Source organism: Polypterus senegalus, chromosome 5 (genome assembly GCF_016835505.1).
Source record: "Polypterus senegalus isolate Bchr_013 chromosome 5, ASM1683550v1, whole genome shotgun sequence".
Classification (NCBI taxonomy): domain Eukaryota; kingdom Metazoa; phylum Chordata; class Cladistia; order Polypteriformes; family Polypteridae; genus Polypterus; species Polypterus senegalus.
Genome location: NC_053158.1, coordinates 115385115 through 115407076, shown reverse-complemented (window position 1 = coordinate 115407076; position 21962 = coordinate 115385115). Strand labels below are relative to the sequence as shown.

The window sequence follows — 21962 nt, the reverse complement described above, 5'->3', positions numbered from 1 at the left end:
CTTCTTATATTCCATTCTTAACTGCCTTTTAGCAAATGTCCTAATATCCTTCTTAATTTTTGTGCAATTGCTTTCATATGCCCTTTGATTCGCTTTGGACTTATTACTATTGTACGCCTTATACAGCCATTTCTTCCTTTGCAGCTTCTTTTTCAAATCTGTATTAAAACACCACAGTTTTTTTTAAATTCCCTACTTATTCCAAATTGTGGTGTGCACCTGTATTGCATTATATGTAAAATGTTTTTAAACCTGTTCCACTTCTCCTCTGCTGTCTCCACATTTTAAAGCTTATCCCAGTCCATCCTACTTAGACTTTGCAGAATCTACCCTACAAAAGTTAAACTTAACAGTTTTGATCTTTCCATCCTTTATCTACCAAAACCCTGAGAATTGTATTATATTATGGCCACTTGACCCTAGTGTTTCAATCACCTCTGCATCCTTAATTCCTATGATGATTATTACAAAATAGTAAATCTAGTCAGGCTTCCCCTCTGTTGATGCTTTAACATACTGTGTTAAAAACAGTCACTAATTATATCTATAAACTCCTGCTCTTGTACTTCACTATTTGCAAGGCTAGCCCAATTAATATTTGTGTAGTTAAAGTCTCCCATGATTATAATATCCACCTTTAAAATTGACTTTTTAATATTACTATAAAGATGACCATTGAAAGTACTGTCTGCATTTTGTCTATAACACACTCCTAAAATAAGGCCTCTTTCCCTAATGCTTTCCAGATTAATCCAGATGTCCTCACTATGATGGGGCTCGTCTTCCAACTAAAGAAAACTTGCATTTAAATTCTCTTTGACATAAACAGCAAACCTTTCTATTTTGTCCTTCCCAAAAATATGTGTCCCTCTATGTTATACTCATGCCTATCTTTCTTATTTATCCAGGCTTATTTTATTTCTCTAATATCTTAATTGTGTATTAAGCTACATATAACTCCAACTCTCTTTTTTATTTTTGATAATTCTAACATTAAGGCAAGCTATTTTTCATGTTTTACTGGTTTTACTCCCTGTTCCTCATTCCCTAGTTTAAATAATCATTGCTCAACCTACTCATATGCCTCCCCAACAGATTGGTGCCCCTCCAATTCAGATGCAACATGTCAAGGCAGAACAGGTCCCATCTGTTCAAAAAGGAATCCCAATGTCCAATATTCAGTATTTATACCCTTCTGCCTAGCACCAAGATTTGAGCCATGCATTAAGAATCCTAATCTCCTCATTCTTACCCAAACTAGAATGTGGCAAAGACTATCTTATCCATTTTGCTCCTTAGCTTGGAACCTAATTCCTTAAATTTGTATTGCAGAACTAACAGAATACTTTTATGGAAAATGACAATTGGATCAATCCCCGTTCTGCCATGAGTCTAGCAATCCTTCTAGGAATGTCTCCCAGCTCTGCTTCACACTGTGAACAAACCTGCACTTTAGTCCCCCTCTAATGATTAAGTCCCCAATTATTACTACCTCTCTCTTTCTGTGAACTGGTTTTGAGGTGGCCCATTGGTACTCCTCATGCCTGCATACCACCTCAGAATATTTAGAAGCACCATCCACCTTTGCAATGACCTAAAAACAGCTTGAAACTTCCATTTATGAGGTTCATTCCCCCAGAGTGTGTGTACCTTTTACCTCGTGCCTTGTGACTGTGACCCACTTTTCTTTAGCTGTCTGGTCTGGAATCTTCTCCCACGCCACCTTAGGGGTGCTCACTATCTTTCTAAAGGACACCTGGGCTAGGTCTGCCAGTTGTAAATTTGATCCCCCTTTTATTACTTACTTAAAAACTCTTCATTCACACCATTTTTATTCCTTCAAATTAATAAACCCTTATACTGTCAACTTTTAATCGTTCTACTTTCCTGATCTCTACGAACTTTTCAGTCCCATAAAATTATTCCATACTTCTTCCTAACAAAAATTCATATGCTGAAAATCCACCACTAATTCCTTATTCTTGTTTGTTTCTTTAGCCTCTTGTGCCTATTCAGCACTTTTTCCATTAGATTCCTGCCTTTGTACCACAGAGCCCATCGCTTAACCGAATTAGTCACCCTCCTCCTACCTGTACTTAAAATGAATGTTTTATTACTTACTAGCAAAATACCCGTGCTTCGGAGCGGCGAAGTACTGCCTTAAAATATTTATTAAGAAGAAAATTAAACCTTTTTAAACTAAGGAAAAATATACCAAAAATTATTTGTTAAGGATCTCTTTGTATACCACACTAGCAAAATTACCCGCGCTTCGCAGCGGCGAAGTACTGCATTAAAATTTTTATTAAGAAAAAAAATTAAACCTTTTTAAACTGAGGGAAGATATGCCAATAATTATTTGTTAAGGATCTCTATGTATACCATGTTGTCAGTTCTGCACTTCGGTTGTAACATGACCAAGCTGTGCGCTGAGCTTACTCTTGAGCATGTAACTTACAGTTGGCCATGTGAACAGTAATCTTGTCTCAAATCTCACAGCTTGGATTGCTGCTGTCATAATCGGTTTGAGTTTCATGTTTTGTTTCAATTACGACAGTATTTGCAGGATTTGTTGTGTTCAAGTGACATTCGGCATCTGTCAAGCGTTGTAAGCACACAACCGGTTTCATCGATAAAATCACATCCAGCTTTTGAGAGTTTAAACATTCATAAACATCAAAGTGTCCACTATTGAAATCGTCACCTGTGAATCTAAGATGTTTAAGAGGCATTGGCGGTTGTCGAAAGGTGTAAAATATTGGGCCATTTTGGTACACTTGAAAGCGACAACTGAACAATTCAGCGGCAGCCATCAACTCACATTCAGAACCATAGGTGAAGGGCTTAAGCATTTCACTCTTCTAGTGCTCCTGTGTAGTCTAATTATCTCCTGTACCGTCATCAGTCCACACCTTGAACCTGTCCCAGTCATTCAATACATAAGACAGAATGTTCCTCCAGATATTAAGAGTGAGCCTGATATGGCCGTGCAATATGTAACAAAGAGAATGGAAAAGGTAGGTGGTACAGTATCTCCGGGCATGGAAACCACTCGGTAAGTGACAGTTCATTGATCGATAGTGATCACCTCAATAGACATGGTAATGGGGGTTGGAATGATAAAGGAAATGGGTACCTGAGCAATGTAAAGTAAGTGTAAAATACCTATACAATAACTATAATTGTAATAAACAAACAATAAAACAGCCAAGATGCCATGGATTAAACAAAAAGGCTGTAGTTATCAGTAGGGAGATGTGAATCCCGTGGCGAAGCAAGGAAGAGAATGTAGAGACCGGAGCGACGGACGGTCTTATATAGTCAGGCAGCCAACAACGTGGGAGGCGTTGGGATGGGGGACCCAACGCCACCTCACACGGTGACCGAGGTGCAGGCTATGGACGTATATATGTACGTAAGTAGGATTCAGTTAGCGTTGGGAACCCGTGTACCAAATTTCTTGAAGATGGGCCCATAAGTAACAAAGACTGTTGAAAAGTTCAATATGGCGGCCGACAGTGGCATCATGCCACCGAAATAAGTACGTACATTGGTTTCGGTTAGTGCAGGGAATGCGCCTACCAAATTTCGAGAAGATGGGGCCATAAATAAGAAAGTTCAACATGGCGGACTTTGTTGACCGTTATGACCGTTACGCGTAGAATTTCGAAATGAAACCTGCTTAACTTTTGTAAGTAAGCTGTAAGGAATGGGCCTGCCAAATTTCAGCCTTCTACCTACACGGGAAGTTGGAGAATTAGTGACATTTGGAAAATTCAATATGGCGGCCGACAGTGGCGTCATACCACCGAAATAAGTACGTACATCGGTTTTGGTTAGCGCAGGGAAGCCACCTACCAAATTTCGTGAAGATGGGGTGAGCCTTCTACCAACACGGGAAGTTTGAAGATTGGTGACGTTGGAAAGTTCAATATGGCGGCCGACAGTGGCATCATCCAATCGAAATAAGTAAGTACATCGGTTTCGGTTAGCACAGGGACGCCACCTACCAAATTTCGTGAAGATGGGGCCATAAATAAGAAAGTTCAACATGGCGGATGTTGTCGACCGTTATTGACCGTTATGATCGTTACGTGTAGAATTTCGAAATGAAACCTGCTTAACTTTTGTAAGTAAGCTGTAAGGAATAAGCCTGCCAAATTTCAGCGTTCTACCTACATGGGAAGTTGGAGAATTAGTGATGAGTCAGTGAGTGAGTGAGTGAGGGCTTTGCCTTTTATTAGTATAGATTTTGAGTTCGGCCCTCCAGTTGTAATATGACCAAGCTGTGTGCTGAGCTTACTCTTGAGCATGCAACGTACAGTTGGCCATGTGAGCAGTAATCTTGTTTCAAATCTCACAGCTTGGATTGCTGCTGTCATAATCGGTTTGAGTTTCATGGTTTGTTTCAATTACAACAGTATTTGCAGGACTTGTTGTGTTGAAGTGACATTCGGCATCTGTCAAGCGTTGTAAGCACACAACCGGTTTCATCGATAACTTCATGTCCAGCTTTTGAGAGTTGTCGAAAGGTGTAAAATATTTGGCCATTTCGGTACACTTGAAAGCAACAACTGAAAAATTGAGTGGCAACCATCAACTCACATGCAGAACCATAGGTGAAGGGCTTAAGCATTTAACTCTTATAGTGCTCCTGTGTAGTATAATTATCTCCTGTACCATCATCAGTCCACACCTTGAACTTGTCCCAGTCATTCAATACATAAGACACAATGTTCCTCAGGATATCAAGAGTGAGCCTGATATGGCCGTGTAATATTTAACACAGAGAATGGAAAAGGTAGGTGCCATCTCCGGGCATGGAAACCACTCGGTAAGTGACAGTTCTTTGATCAATGGTAATCAGCTCGATAGACATGTTAATGGGGGTACGGTTGGAATTATAAAGGAAATGGGTAGCTGAACAATAACTATAATCGTAATAAACGAACAATAAAACAGCGGAGAAGCCGTGGATTAAATAAAAATGCTGTAGTTATCAGCAGGGAGACGTGAATCCCGTGGCGAAGCAAGGAAGGGAGTGTAGAGACCGGAGCGACGGACGGCCTTATATAGGCAGGCAGCCAACAACGTGGGAGGCGTTGGGATGGGGGACCCAACGCCACCTCACACGGTGACCGAGCTGCAGGCTATGGACGTATATATGTATGTAAGTAGGATTCAGTTAGCGTTGGGAACCTGCGTACCAAATTTCTTGAAGATGGGCCCATAAGTAACAAAGACCGTTGATAAGTTCAATATGGCGGCCGACAGTGGCATCATACCACCAAAATAAGTACATACATTGGTTTCGGTTAGCGCAGGGAAGCCGCCTACCATATTTCGTGAAGATTGGGCCATAAATAAGAAAGTTCAACATGGCGGACGTTGTCGACCGTTATGACCGTTATGTGTAGAATTTCGAAATGAAACCTGCTTAACTTTTGTAAGTAAACTGTAAGGAATGAGCCTGCCAAATTTCTGCCTTCTATCTACACGGGAAGTTGGAGAATTAGTTGTGAGTGAGTGAGGGCTTTGCCTTTTATTAGTATAGATGAACATGTGCGCCCTCCTTTCTTATTAGCATTAACACTCACCTGTACGAGTGCCATATGGTGCTCTATCCAGTTATTCTCTATGTGCCTTGACATTTTTTGATAAGCAATCACTGTTACTTTAAACTATTCAACATTGTGACGCCAGTTATTTACTTTCAGAATGTCTGGAAGTTAACATTTTCAGATTTTGAAAGGGTAGCTTTAGAGCTCACATGGAGAATTTCAGGAATGGCACTATCAAACCTTGAGATTAATTGTGCCATCTAAATTTTAATATCATGCAGGCAACTAACTAAGGAGGATACGTGAAGCAGTTTGGTAGAAGCTGAATTTCATTAGCACAAGAATGAAACTGAATACCATGGTGCTGCATAATTGAAGCAAGGGGGAGGAAGAAAGTGATAAAAAGCAAGAGGCCCCAGTACTTAACACTGTGTCACATCATTGGTAACAGGTGTATTGTGAGAAATGTTGTTGAATAATTTGAAATCTATTAGTTAAGTAAGTAAACTATTAATGAACAATACCAGTTATTCCAAGTGACAGGTGTTCAAATAGTAGTGTGTGAGAAGTTGTGTTAAATGCAGAACTAAGGTGAAGTACTTAGTAATCTGGAATCAGCAACCCAGTGCAGATCATTTGTTATTCTTACCAAGGTAATTTCAGTTCAGTGTTTAGAACTGGAAATGTACTGAAAAAGATAATAGTATTCATTAATGTTCTTATGCTCCAGCAGTTGGGAAGCAACAACATGTTCTAAAATATTTACAAGAAAGTGAAGATTTAAAATAAGATGGTAATTAATTAAATCATTGCGATTACTACCAGCATTCCTAATAACAGTGTCACAGCAGATATTTTAAAATAATCAAGGACTACACCGGAGAAAAAGGAAAAGTTAATAAGCTGATAAAAGCAGTTACAAGAGGAATAAGGAGAGCTAAACAAGTTTTGACTAAGACAGTGAGAATAGGGTCAGGTTGACATCTAGAAGAATTTGATTTATGAATCATATCTGATGTTATAATATCTAAATATCTTATATCTAAAGTATTTGAAAAGGATGAAGCAGTACTTATCTAGGATGAAATAGAAGGCAGTTGTGTAGTGCCGAGTTGCCGAAGAATTAAATCAATTTTAGATTAGGGGAAAAAAAGCAAGAAATGTCTGAGGAAGCCCTAAAAGGAAATTCAAGTGGTTGCAGGTTTGATCCTGGGTCCTCCCCATGTTTACCATTTTGAGTAATGAGCTGCAATTATTATTACTGTTATGTAATAAAAATATACATTTGATTTGAGTCTCTAACACCCAGTGTAAATTTTTGGTGCTTGTAAAAGATATTGCTGAAGGGATATAAGCAGACACACAGACTTTGGTGAATCGTGTCTTCTTGGTATTTTCTCATTTTAATTTTTTTTTTATTCAATTTTATTCTTGAATTAAAGCACACTTGTTTTGTTATACCTTTGAGAAAGTGGTTATTTTATATTCCAGTGACCACTTGAATGGCATCAAATTGGTCTCTGCCTCTTATACATGCATGAAAATGTCATTATTTAAAAAAGTTTTTTTTCCCCCGATCTTGCCCAATCTCCACGTTATGGTGCAGGGTACTGAGAATGCAGACAGACTTCTTCTTTTTGGGCTAATACACTGTCAGTGTGGTACTGCCAGATCTAAACACTAGCATGGATAATTGCTTGCATACTGAAGTGACATTAGCTGCAGGTGGAAGTTCCCTTCCCACTTTATTTATGATACCAAGCAGAGTTGTGTTGCAGTGCAGCAGTCTATTAGCCAGTGTAATCGACATGAAAAAGTTGTGTGTTGTTACGGTTCTGCCTTTGTCCAGAAACGGCTCCATAAGCTTTATGACCTCGGTCTCAAAGTCTTTCTCCCATGGGACAACTTGGATCTTTTCCTAAATAAGGAGTAGCATTGCCTATGTACTTTACCTCCAAATCTGCCACGGTCCAAAACTTTAATAAAAATTTCTCAGGCTTGGTTGAGATGTGTTACAAGAAAGGAAAACAGACTTTGGAAAGATTTGCTCATAAACGGTAATATATGGCCCTGGGGTGTAACTCAAAATATAGTTCTCAACAAAATGTTGCCAGATATCAGAGATCGCAGCAAATCTGTTGTTTTTCACACGTTGTGCACAGGTATCTTTGTTGTCAAAGCACAAATGCCGCATGATAACCTGATAGTGGTCAAGGGGTATTGTATCTTTGATTGCCGATACAACAAATTGTTCTGACCAGGTATCAAACACAGCACCAACTGTGGTCATCACTGCTCTTGTGAAAAGAACGGAGATAAAACACCTTCAAATCGGAGAGGGAGAGGCAAGTTCGTTGTACCACGTGAACACGACTGAGAGAATAAAACTGGATTTAAAAAAAAAAGCTAACTTTTATAAGTAGCAAAAATTAACACCGGGTGTTACAGACTCAAATCAAATGTATGTTTTTATTACATAATAGTAATAGCAGCTCAGTACTCAAAATGGTAAATGCGGGCAGGACTTGTGATGAAACCCGCAACCTCTTGATTACGAGACATCAGTTCTTATCTCTGCACCAGCCAAGCTGACATGTTTACTTCATATTGACTGATATTTGGGCTTCAGTTTTTACAGACTTACTGCAACATGTACATTGGACAGCTTATTTTTCTTTGGTTATTTTTTTTTAATAAAATCGCACCTGAAAGTGTGTATTTGACATTTGGACTTCAGTCTTCACACATTACACATTTCACAGCAGCATTTTGTCATTATTACTATAACATAAAAAATGTTTGCTTTAGTTATGTGCTCAACATTTCTTGCCTTGCATTTTCTATCATCCTACATTTACACAGATGGTTGTAGACACAGAACACACATGAGATGTATAGGGTAAATAATATATTGTTATTTGGAATACTTACAATTCCAGAAACCTATCTCCCAGATGAAGAGACTTCAGCTCTGAAAATTTTGCATCTGACTTGATTTCAGCTGCATTGTTGAGGAAAGGGATAGCAGGCTGCCTGCTACAAGTGCTGATTTGCACATTTGCATAACAAAGACGCTGATGAGGAGATGTGAGGGAATTTAAAGTGGCCCAGCATTACAACTATTTCCTTAGGCTTTAGGGATTCTAGTGTCAAAGTGTTCAAGTACAGTACACTGCACAAGAGACTGGTTAAAGATGCCTGTGAAGAGGGAAGCGAGCTGCCTAGCACAGTGTTTGAAACAGAATTAAGACTGGCTGACTTTTTGTAGTTCTGTGTTGAAAACAGCTTGCAGATATTGTATTCTTTGATAGAAAAGGGAGAAGAGGAGTGAGGCTTTTGTGAAGATGTTGGCTGATGTTAAAAACACTTCAAAGCTGGAGGAGCAGAGCGATTGTTGAAATTCAGCACTTTGTTGTTCAAATCTGCCATAGAACTTTAGTTTGTCAGGTATGGATGAATCTGAGTAAGCAAGATGTGCTTTTGTAATTAGTAACAGACTGAAGGCTACTCCATACAGAGGAGCTGTTATTTGCTGATAACTGAAGCTCCAGTTTATTTTTGTGTTTTCATTTAGCATATCTGATTGCATTGTTGCACCTAGTCAGTCAGGCTAGTCTGTATGCATCCTTATCACTAGTTGTATGTGCATTTTCTTTCACCTGACAGAGATTCCTTAGTTTTTTGTTGAACCGCTTCTATCCATTGTTAGAAATCACAATTAATTTGCCGAGAATGCAAACCTCTTCACAGAAGCTGATATAAGAAGTAACAGTTTCAGTCAATCTGTACAGTCTAGACAATCTTATAATGATTCAACCCACTCATCAGTCCATGAACAAATGTTTTTTTTTTTTACTGGTATTAACTAATTTTAATTTTTCTTTATAGCAACTGTAGCATAACATGGTCACAATTACCTGGTAAAGGTAAAGCCCTGTATGTGTCCTTTATGACACAGCAGCAGTGATCCAAAGTCTTCCCATCCTTAGTGGGGAATTTTAAAACCTGTTTGTATCTGGGAAGTTCAATGGTTGGGTTTGTATTATTAAAGTCGCCTATCACTATAATAGGGGAATCTGAATGACTGTTCTAGTGATGTAATCTGCAAACTACTGCTGGGCTTCATTCATGTACATGTCAGGCGTGATGTAAACTCCACTGATGACTTAGTTAAAAGCGAAAAGTTCCTGATTGCTGGAACAGTACTTCAATAATATGGAAAAGACAGTACACCAGTTTTTATTAATGTATAAGCAGATTCCACAGACTTTTGACTTGTTGCAACGATCTGCGTCTCTATCTGCTCTGTATAGCAGACACCATGGCAGTTCTAAGGCGGACTTGGGAACTGATACATTAAGCCATGTCTCCACAAAGCAATACACTGAAAAGAGAAAATAATCTTTACTTTTGGTGAGAAGAAGATTAAGTTTGTCAGTTTTGTTCCTCAGAGATCTCACATTGGATAAAACTAGTATAGGAAGGGCACTCAGTAAGCACTTATCCTGAACCACAGAAAAGAACCTGCGCACTTCCCCCATCCCCCCATGGGAACTGTTAACATTTGAATCTGATGATTGCATATAGCGCAGGACTGACCTCTCTGTACTATTCCTTCCTCTGCATGTCCTTGTAGTACAAAAGAAAGACCCCATGCACCCAAAAGTGGACACTGACAAGATCGGAAAAAAAAACGCAGGCACTGATTGCAAGTGCAAGAAGGCGTACGAATGAATATTAATAATATGAATAATGTTGCGTTAGTGCCACAATGTTTTCCGAAATGTACTATACCGGTCATAACATTAGTTATTCCAAATATCATATATACCCATGTCTCTGTTTTTTGTCAGTGCGGCTTTGACATCATGGACCATAAGCTGCATACTAATTCAGCGTGAGCAGGAACACTCAGTAAACCTGAATAAAAAATAAATTTAAAAAATTCAAGTGAAGGTGAGATATAAAGAAGGCAGATTCACCAGCGTTTGTGTGTCAGCTTTTATCCCTCCATATCAGAGAATTTCCAGTTCCATTGTCTCACAACACCACATCTGCAATTGTTCCCAGTTTCAGATAAAAAGTAACCAGTCAGATCTGGGGTGGGGGGGTGTGTGTTGTATCATGATCATGACTGAGAACATAAAAGTTAAAAAAAAAAATACCAACTTTTACAAGTACTATAAATTTACAGCAGCTGTTCTGGACACAAATGTATGTTTTTATTGTATAATACTAATAATAAGAGCAGCTCACTACTCAAAACGGTAAATTTGCTGGGGAGCCAGTTTCGAACTCATGACCTCCGGATTATAAGTCAGCGAATCTTACCGCTACACCATGGAAGCTGTTGTATGGTACTTGCACCTTTTGTAAAAGTGTTTAATATTTGGCCATCAGCCTTCACAAATTATACAGTTCATGTCTAGATTTTGTTATTTATTACTAAAACATGAAAAACATTTCTGTTTTAATGTTGTGTTTACATAGATTGTTTTGACACAAAACACACATCAAATTATTTCCCCTTACAATTCTCAGTAGCTCACTCCCAGGTAATCAATCAAAGCAGAAACATGGAGAACTTCATCCCCTTTCTGGGTGGGTGGGGGCTAAATGGTATAGCAGGCTACTTGGGCTTATCAACACATTTAGAAGACAAAAGACGCTGACGGAGAGGTGCGAAGGGATTTAAGGTTGGCCGGATTTACAAGTTTTTTCGTTGGCTCTGGTAATTCTAGTGTTAAATTCCACATCTGGCAACCATCGATGCAAGGATCTGTATGCCTGTGTATTAAAATGTTGCAAGGTTTTGTACTTTGTTACAGAATTATATTTGTGGAAATTTCTCTTTGCTGTACCAAAAGTTGCATTAATATAATTTAAGAAAAACTTATGGTTCACAACTTAATTTAATTTGTTAATATGCATTTCACAAGCCTTCTTACTGAACTAGATTAAATTCCTTGATGTGTTAAAATTTCATAATACAATTGTATGACTAACACATCATTTGTTGTTGTTACTAGTGATTTTATTGATGTACAAAATGCTTCCAGCACTGTCATTTATTTTTATATATTTATTTTCTGAAGACCACCAGAAATTGCTATTTCTTTTATTGTTTGAATTAAGTTTTAGTAGCTGTAAATATAGTTGCCATCTAACTTAGTCAGAGCAGACCTATAATCAGACTTTGTTTTTTTTTTTTTTTCCAGCCCTACCCAATGTACCCTGCTGCCACATCTCTAGTAAATGTTGTTCCAAAATTAAGTGCCACTGGCCGGGATTTGCTACAGGTTAAGTGTTTTAATAATTGGATCTGTTAAGTTTTTTCATTTATAGCTTACTATGATATAATAAACAGTCTTATATTTGTTAGGTTTTATGCTTGTGCATGTATTTCTGAAATGTTAGTAAATATTTACCTTTTTTGTTTTTATTTTTGTGTTTTGAGTTCTTGTTGTCTAAAGAGATGTTTCCCTGATCTATTATTTTCTTTTTGCTGCTAGTCTTATACAGCAGTCTTAAGTTTTACATTTATGTTTTCTTTTTGCAGAACCTATTGAAGTGTAACCCTGTTCAAAGGATTTCAGCAGAAGAGTCCTTACAACATCCATACTTTTCTGACTTCTGTCCCCCATAAATATCTTTTGGATCTTACATCAAAGTTTAGCTTTTTAAACATTTGTCAGCTGTTTTCTCTCTAGCTTGGGAAATGAATCTTGAACCAGGAGCCAGCATTTTGTTTTCTTTCACATACAAAGTCTCAATGGTATACATTTTTATATAATTTCAAATATCAGTTGTTAGTGTAGAGGTGTGACATACATACAATCATTAACTCACACCTCTTGAAACTAGAAAAGTAATGTTAGATAGGGACAAATATAGTGAAAATATCAATTTTACCTTACTGACATGAAAAGGCAAAATGTTTGTGAATTTAATGGATTATTTTATTTATTATGTGAAATGTAAATTTGTTAATTTTGTTTTAATAATATCTCTGTCTCTCTCAGTATATATTATTCCGTGTATAATATACATGCATAGATATGCCATGCATTCTACTTCTCAACATTTGTAAAACATTAAAACCTTAAGAAATCACTTTGTTATACTGCAGCTGATTAGTAGCAACAAACAATGTTGGATAAAAAGCGATTAATAATACAGGCCACTGAGATAAAGGGTGGGGGGTGGTTGTTAGATGATGTACTTAATTTCACTTTTCTAAGGATACCTGTTTTAAAGCTAAAGTGCTTGTATATAAAGTAGTAATGCCAAATAAGAAAAATCTGTTTCCCTCAAAACCACTAAAAGCAATAGTATCTCCAATGTCAACAGAAAATCATAAAATGTGAAATAGAAATATGTTCTGTTTTGCCTCATTGCTACCATTTTTTGAATTGTTAGGTTATACTATTGGCATAAATGTGACTAAAACATTGTGTGTGGTTGCTGTTTTTATGTGCATCATTTTTCAATTTGATAATTTGAGGTAAGTTGTGTGTAAATACCTTATAAGTATGAAGAGTATGAGAATAGAAACAAAAATTGGCATTGCACATGACAGCATAATTTAGTGCAATTCTCCAACCTAAAAATGTTTCATTGAATGTTTTTGCGCTAAATGTTTTTTTACTTTAGCAAAGGCAATTAAAAGTTTATTTAAACCATGACATATTTCATGGCAATACAGTAACTGGAGCTATAATAATAAATATTATTAAAAAAAGAAAGCAGTATAAACAATAAGTCATTTTTACAGGACCCTTCACACTGTAAAAACACAGGCAGCATATTATACCTATATATAGACTTCATCTCCTAAACATACCTAAACATATAATTTAGACATAGCTCTTTAATAACTAAAATGTATTATACTATTGCTCAATCCAAAATCCTGGGTGAGGTTAAAATAAAGGGCTTCTTCAAGCATTGACATCATTGGGAGTTGTAAACTGACATCTTTTTAACAAAGTTTTCACTGAATCATTTCTAATGTCAGTGATGAATTTCATCGTGACATTTTTTTCATTAATGCACAGTGCATTTTGTCTTAACATCTTTCTTGTCAATGAAAACCATCTCTATTTATTCTTTGTGAACTATAGAACACAGTGGTAACACTGCTTTGCCACAGATATGTGCAGATGGCACAGTGGATAAGCTACAGTTTAGCAATGGCAAGGTAACAGATTAAAATCCCAAATCTTCTGTGTATTTAGCACTTTGAATAGTGACCTATTATTATTATCGTAAACCAAAAACATACATTTGATGCGAGTCTGTAGCATACTTTGTAAATTTATGGTACTTTTAAAAGATGTTACTTTTCCTCACACATGGACATTTATATCAACATTTCATTTGAACAATTTTTTTTTGTTCAGTTTTATTCTTGGATTCTTGAATAAAAAAATGACAAATGTTCAAATGACATGTTGATGTGAATGTCCGTGTGCGATGAGAAGTAGCTTCCACCATAGACACTGCGGTGCCTGTTTGCTCAACAAGACAACAAGAAGATAAGATTGGGCTGTTTTTGTGTGTCAGCTTTTATTCCTTCAGCACTGTTTCCAAGTACCATAAATTTACACTGGCTGTTACAGACTCAAATCAAATGTATGTTTTTATTATATAACAGTAGCTCACTACTCAAAACAATAAATGCAACGAGGACCCAGAATCGAATCCTCAACCTCTGGATTGTTTAGCAGCAGTCCTTACCTCTGCACCAACCAAGTGGACGGGTCTACTTGTAACTTGAAATTTTTCTTTTTCTTTGGTTATATTCTTGAATTAAAGCGCAATTGTTTTGTTGCCTTTTGTGAAAGTGTTTATTTGATATTTGGACTTTAGTCTTCACACATTATATACTTCACATCAACATTTTGTCAATTATGACTGTAACATGAAAAAAGTTTTTTTAGTTATGTGTTTAACATTTGTTGTCCCGCATTTCCTGTCATCCTTCATTTACACAGATCATTGCAGACATTGAACACACATAAAATGTATGTATTCTGAACAATGATATATTATTTACTCTATACGATTCCAGACACCTAACTCCCAGATAAACAGACTTCAGCTCTGAAAATTTTGCATCTGACTTAACTTCAGCTGCCACAGTGGGGGATGGGATAGCAGGCTGGTTGCTGCCAGTGCTGATTGACACATTTGCAAAATAAAGATTCAAGTTCACAAAGTCGCACAGTGCCCAAAAAAAAAAAAAGTTGTCAGATATCAAAGTCGCCATGAAAATGCGAGTTGTAGCCCACCGTCTGAGTGTCATATGAAAGCTTATTAGGGTACAGAGAAAATAAAAAAAAAGGGGACACAGTGGGGGAAAAAAAGCTCGAAATGTCACTTAAATCATGTAGCTTGTAAATGTTTCTGATCATCAAACACATTTAACCATTAGTCAAATATAACACAAGTAAACACAAAATGCAGTTTTTAAATGATGGTTATTATTATTTAGGGAGAAAAAAAATCCAAACCTACATGGCCCTGTGTGAAAAAGTAATTGCCCCCTTGTTAAAAAATAACCTAACTGTGGTGTATCACACCTGAGTTCAATTTCCGTAGCCACCCACAGGCCTGATTACTGCCACACCTGTTTCAATCAAGAAATCACTTAAATAGAAGCTGCCTGACACAGAGAAGTAGACCAAAAGCACCTCAAAAGCTAGACATCATGCCAAGATCCAAACAAATTCAGGAACAAATGAGAACAGAAGTAATTGAGATCTATCAGTCTGGTAAAGGTTATAAAGCCATTTCTAAAGCTTTGGGACTCCAGCGAACCACAGTGAGAGCCATTATCCACAAATGGCAAAACATGGAACAGTGGTGAACCTTCCCAGGAGTGGCCGGCCGACCAAAATTACCCCAAGAGCGCAGAGCGACTCATCCGAGAGGTCACAAAGACCCCAGGACAGCGTCTAAAGAACTGCAGGCCTCACTTGCCTCAATTAAGGTCAGTGTTCACGACTCCACCATAAGAAAGAGACTGGGCAAAAACGGCCTGCATGGCAGATTTCCAAGAGGCAAACCACTGTTAAGCAAAAAGAACATTAGGGCTTATTTCAATTTTGCTAAGAAACATCTCAATGATTGCCAAGACTTTTGGGAAAATACCTTGTGGACTGATGAGACAAAAGTTGAACTTTTGGAAGGCAAATGTCCGTTACATCTGGCGTAAAAGGAACACAGCATTTCAGAAAAAGAACATCATACCAACAGTAAAATATGGTGGTGGTAGTGTAATGGTCTGGGGTTGTTTTGCTGCTTCAGGACCTGGAAGGCTTGCTGTTATAGATGGAACCATGAATTCTACTGTCTACCAAAAATTCCAGAAGGAGAATGTCTGTTCATCAACTCAAGCTGAAGCGATCTTGGGTGCTGCAACAGGACAATGACCCAAAACACACCAGCAAATCCACCTCTGAATGGCTGAAGAAAAACAAAATGAAGACTTTGGAGTGGCCTAGTCAAAGTCCTGACCTGAATCCAATTGAGATGCTATGGCATGACATTAAAAAGGCAGTTCATGCTAGAAAACCCTCAAATAAAGCTGAATTACAACAATTCTGCAAAGATGAGTGGGCCAAAATTCCTCCAGAGCGCTGTAAAAGACTCATTGCAAGTTATTGCAAACGCTTGATTGCAGTTATTGCTGCTAAGGGTGGCCCAACCAGTTATTAGGTTCAGGGGGCAATTACTTTTTCACACAGGGCCAGGTTTGTAGGTTTGGATTTTTTTTTATTTCCCTAAATAATAAAAACCATCATTTAAAAACTGCATTTTGTGTTTACTTGTGTTATATTTGACTAATGGTTAAATGTGTTTGATGATCAGAAACATTTTGTGTGACAAACATGCAAAAGAATAAGAAATCAGGAAGGGGGCAAATAGTTTTTCACACCACTGTATGTGTTCTTCCATTTGCTCTATGTTTCTGAATCACTACGTGCTTCATAAATGGGCTTTCTCTTCCTCCGACAGGACACAGAATACATTACATTTGTGATATTTCGGCTTGTCGAACAATTTAAATACTAAGATGTACACGTGATATAATTTTCATGATGATAGGAGTTAAAGCATGTATTAAACATGGGAATATGGTGGCGCAGCGATAGTGACGAACTGGCGCCCCATCCAGAGATTGTTCCAGCCTCCTACAAGATGCTTGCTGCTCCGTGCGCGACCTTCAATGAAATAATTTATTGCAGCAGTACTGTCACTTTTAAACATACAAACCCCCAATTCCTGTCCTTAATTTTCTTTCTCCAAGTAACTAATCACCACACAATCAGCTCTGTAATAGATGTAAAGCCATCTGTAAGCTGAGAAGTCAGATTCTTCAAAACTTTTAAGGAACACTGAAATATCTTCGTAGTACATGTTTAATTATTCCATCCATCTATCTCTCCAGGTTCATGTCAGCCCCAGCAAGCATGCAGTGTGAGGCAGGAACAATCCCTGAACGAGGCGCCAGCTCGTCGCTACCGCTGTTCACCATGTCCTCACATGTTTAATTATTATTAATATAGATTATTTAAATGATGTTAAAATTTTATCTATAATGTAATAAACATACTTTGCTGCATTTCATCTTAATGATATCAAGAGCTCTAAGAAGATAGCTCTTGGAAATCTAAACCAACTTAGAAGCCAGTTGTCATCATATGTAAATACGCGCTTTATAAAGTGGCTCAGGTTGTGCAATATTATAACTGTATCAGAAGTTTACAAAGAGGTAATTATACTTATCAGTACAAACTGTTCTACCCGGAGCACTTGATGGATTGATTGTGTGCATTTAGAGCTCTTGGGATGAAACTGTTTCTGAACCACGAGGTCACTACAGGAAAGGCTCAGAAGCGTTTGTTGTATGAGAGCAGTTCAATAGATTGTGCGCATGGCTGAGGCAGCGTGTGCTTGATACTGTATACTGATAATTCTCTTTCCGATCAGCTGCTGTAGAGCTGTGATTCCACACTCAGATACAGTGGGATAAATAGTCTGAGTGGTGCACTGAGAGGAACAACACTAAAGCAGCTATGGTATTTGGAATAGTTTCGCCATTCTGTGGACCATTATATTGTTAGAGGTTAATTACAATCAGATGTCTTAAATTAATAAACAATATGCGGTTAATTTCAGTGTATTTGATAAAGCCGCGTCAGGGATGTGGATCTAAAAAAGAAAGGGAAACCACACTGGAACAGTAGCAATGCATTGACGTTGGGTTCTGCCAGTTTGCAAAACCAAGCCAAAAACTTGCGTACACTATGGTTTGACCTGGGCATGAAAATGTGCATGGCTTTACTCCAAGTTCAGTTTTTATGCATCGCAATATGAACATGGAAATGGGCATACGCACTATTTATACATGAGGCCCCTAGTCTTTTTTGGTGTAAAAGTACACCAATGGCATTCTGTATAGTACAAGTTCACTTGTAATCAACCAGGATGAATTAACATAAATGTGGGTATATATGTCTGTACTCATTCCTCTTTCTTCTGATGCTGAGGAGGAGCCAAAGTAAGGCATAATCAAGCCAATGGTTAAATGCCAACACATATACATAGCCGTGTATCCACCATATACAGTTGTGCTTCAAAGTTTTTGAACCCTTTAGAATTTCCTATATTTCTGCATAAACATCATTAGATTTTCATTCAAGTCCTAAAAGTGAATAAAGAGAAGCCAGGTAAACAAATGAGACAAAAATATTATACTTGGCCATTTATTTATTAAGGAAAATGATCGAATATTACATATTTGTGAGTGGCAAAAGTATGTGAACCTTTGCTTTCAGTATCTGGTGTGACCTCCCTTTGCAGCAATAACTGCACCTAAACGTTTCCGGTAACTTTTGATCATTCTTTCACACCAGCTTGGAGGAATTTTAGCCCATTCCTCTGTACAGAACAGCATCAACTCTGAGATGTTGGTGGGTTTCCTCGCATTAACTGCTCGTTTCAGGTCCTTCCACAACATTTCGATTGGATTAAGGTCAGGACTTTGACTTGGCCATTCCAAAACATTAACTTTATTCTTCTTTAACCATTCTTTGGTTGAACAACTTGTATGCTTAGGGTCGTTGTCTTGCTGCATGACCCACCTTCTGTTGAGATTAAGTTCATGGACAGATGTCCTGACATTTTCCTTTAGAATTCTCTGATATAATTCAGAATTCATTGTTCCACTAATGAAGGCAAGCCATCCTGGCCCAGATGCAGCAAAATAGACCCAATACTACCACCACCATGTTTCACAGATGGGATAAGTTTCTTATGCTGAAATGCAGTGTTTTCCTTTTCCCAAACATAACGTTTTTCATTTAAACCAAAAAGTTCTATTTTGGTCTCATCTGGTCACAAAACATTCTTCCAATAGCCTTCTGGTTTGTCCACGTGATCTTTAGCAAACTGCAGATGAGCAGCAATGTTTTTTTGGAGAGCAGTGGCTTTCTCCTTGCAACCCTGCCATGCACACCATTGTTGTTCAGTGTTCTCCTGATGGTGGACTCATGAACATGAACATTAGCCAATATGAGAGTGGCCTTCAGTTGCTTAGAAGTTACCCTAAGGTCCTTTGTGACCTCACCGACTATTAAACACCATGTTCTTGGAGTGATCTTTGTTGGTCGACCACTCCTGGGGAGGGTAACAATGGTCTTGAATTTCCCCCATTTGTACACAATCTGTCTGATTGTGGATTGGTGGAGTCCAAACTCTTTAGAGATGGTTTTGTAACCTTTTCCAGGCTAATGAGCAAATCTCCTTTGTTTGTGCCATGATACACTTCCACAAACATGTTGTGAAGAGCAGACTTTGATAGATCCCTGTTCTTTAAATAACACAGGGTGCCCACTCACACCTGATTGTCATCCCATTGATTGAAAACACCTGACTCTAATTTCATCTTTAAACTAACTGCTAATCCTAGAGGTTCACATACGTTTGCCCCTCACAAATATACAATATTTGATCATTTTCCTCAATAAATAAATGACCAAGTATAATATTTTTGTGTCATTTGTTTAACTGGTTTCTCTTTATCTACTTTTAGGACTTGAGTGAAAATCTGCTGATGTTTTAGGTCATATTTATGCAGAAATATAGAAAATTCTAAAGGGTTCACAAACTTTAAAGCACAACTGTAAGGTGGGTAATGTAAAGACAATTAGCATGTCTTTAAGAAGAGTCTGACCATCAGGTGTGTATCTTCATGCATGTTGTTAAAAATGATGCATGGTGATATGCCTGCTGTTGAGGGGTCATGGTGCCAAGTGGCAGGCAGTATATGTGTATACATCAATGAGGTGCATGCTGACAAGGTTTTTATTTCAGAGCTCTGAGCTCTTTAGTAGAGTTCTTTTGTTTTCGTTTCACCCTCAGGACTGCACAAGAACCCCCAGAGGTGCAAGCAGCTATTTTGAGACAAGAAATGAGTGCTGTCATTTCTACTGACATAATCTACACTTGATAGCGGAACAAAGAAAGGATACCACCATCATCTTGGCTGCTTTTAAGAGGAATTTGTTACATTCAATAATTTTCTTTTTTAGATTACTTCAAGCAGGAGAAAGGAAAAACGGCAGACACCTTTGTGACTAAATTAAGTTAGAAAGCTGTTACTTGTGATTACGAGCAGTTGAAAGACAAACTCTGGTATTAGGAATAACTAATAAGAGCATGCTGTGTGCCCTCTGAGAAAGAAGGAGCTCACTCTTGTATCTTCCATTGACATCTGACAAGCTATGGAATAAAACAGACAAATGGATGAAGGCATTGATGCATAGTAAGCCAGACAGCACTATTAACACTGCAGATATCCGACAACCCATACAGCAATGCATGCTTAAACATGCTAAGCCATTGACTTCCAGACAATGTGGTGAGATCACAAAAGTGTAGATATTGTGGCAGCATTATGCCCATCTTTTGGCAAGACCTGCTCACTTTGCTTAGCTTTTAAGCCATTCCTTTGTAACTCTGGATTTATGCTTAGGGTTAGTATTGCTGGAAGACAAAATTTCTTCTCCCAAAGTGCAGGTTTTGTCATGATTTAATTTTGTTTAAGTGATTCCTTTTAAACAAAAAAGAAACCTGACCAGTAGAATCCCAAGTCTCAAAAGCCCCTCAAAAACAATGTATAAATTATTTTCAGAGTCAATGTGTCTTTACCTATGTTAATTGTTTTTCGGCTATGCCATCATCTTGTTTTTTTTCAATGAACCCCACCATTTTGAGACTTGTTATGTGATTGTTGTGGGTGATAGCTGGGGTCATGGAAGGCATGACATTACAGGTTAAGGGATATCAATGCAATGTCATCCCCTTGGATTTTTTTTTTTTTTTCACTTTTCTGGATGTTTCAGACAATTTTATTTTTTTTTTGTTAGCTTTCAATTCAAGTAAGCCCTAACATTATGTTTCTTTGACTTTGATCTGAGTGTTTTGATTTTTGTCTTAGTCTTTACTCTTTTGGTTTTGTTTGATTTATTCTATTGATTTCCTAGTTTTGACCTTCCTTTCATTCTTCACTATGTATTTCTACTTACATTTCCTTATTCCAGTAAATAATCAACAGCTTTCGCCATGCGCATTCCGTACAGGTTTCTTGTAGGCTGTGTCAGGTTTTCTACCAGAATTTCCTTCTTCTGCATTCATTTTTCCTCTACCCTCTCAGGTCTTTCAGGACCTGCTGAAGAGAAGAATCCCCACAGCATAATACTGCCACCAGTATGGCATTCTCTTTGCCCCTCTCCCATAAAAAGCTGAAACTGGTGAAGCACCCGGTCCAATCTCTTCAGTCTCCATCCACTGTTGCTTATACTGCAAGTACTTCAGAGTTATAGGTCTCTTGATGGCTTCCTTCACTAGTCTTCTTTCAAAATTATTGTTATATTTATTCTTATTAATTATTTTGTGTTTTATATTTGTATAAAAAAGATTAAATTCTCTGTAGTTCATTGTTTTATTGGTATAATACAATGTTATGTTACAATATTTGTTCAGCAACCTATCGACTTGTGGGTCGATGCTGTCCCTAAATCTACTGGTGCAAATGCCAATGACCATTTCCCAAATGGGTGGAGTGAAAAGCATGGTAGTTCAGTGCAGGATGGCTCAAGTGTTTAATTATACCCCTTGCCTTTCTGCAGCAGCAAGTTGTTATATATATCTGAAAGAAAAGGCAGCTGGGTGCTGATAATATTCTGTTTTTCCTTAGGTTGAACTCCACTGTTCATTTGTTTCCAAGAAAAAACTGGTGCTACTTTATAAAGAAATGCTGGTATTAGTTTTTGCTTGTAAAATGTTTGTGATTTTATTTTTGAATGTCCTGTTTTGGTGAAGTCATCTGCT

At 37.7% G+C, this 21962-nt stretch overlaps 1 protein-coding gene across 2 annotated transcripts in view; it reads left to right on the top strand.

Annotated features, from left to right (window-relative positions):
• The window catches only part of cdk5 (cyclin-dependent kinase 5), a 190006-nt gene extending 176994 nt beyond the window's left edge, over positions 1-13012 (top strand). The window contains exons 11-12 of one of the 2 annotated variants that reach the window (XM_039753250.1): positions 11780-11860; positions 12121-13012. In XM_039753250.1, coding sequence (XP_039609184.1) covers positions 11780-11860; positions 12121-12207 — 168 coding nt within the window. In that variant the 3' untranslated portion in view covers positions 12208-13012. Of the gene's footprint in view, positions 1-11779; positions 11861-12120 lie in introns of those variants that run through there. The other variant, XR_005633748.1, reaches the window with a different exon arrangement.
• Positions 13013-21962: the final 8950 nt, after the last annotated feature.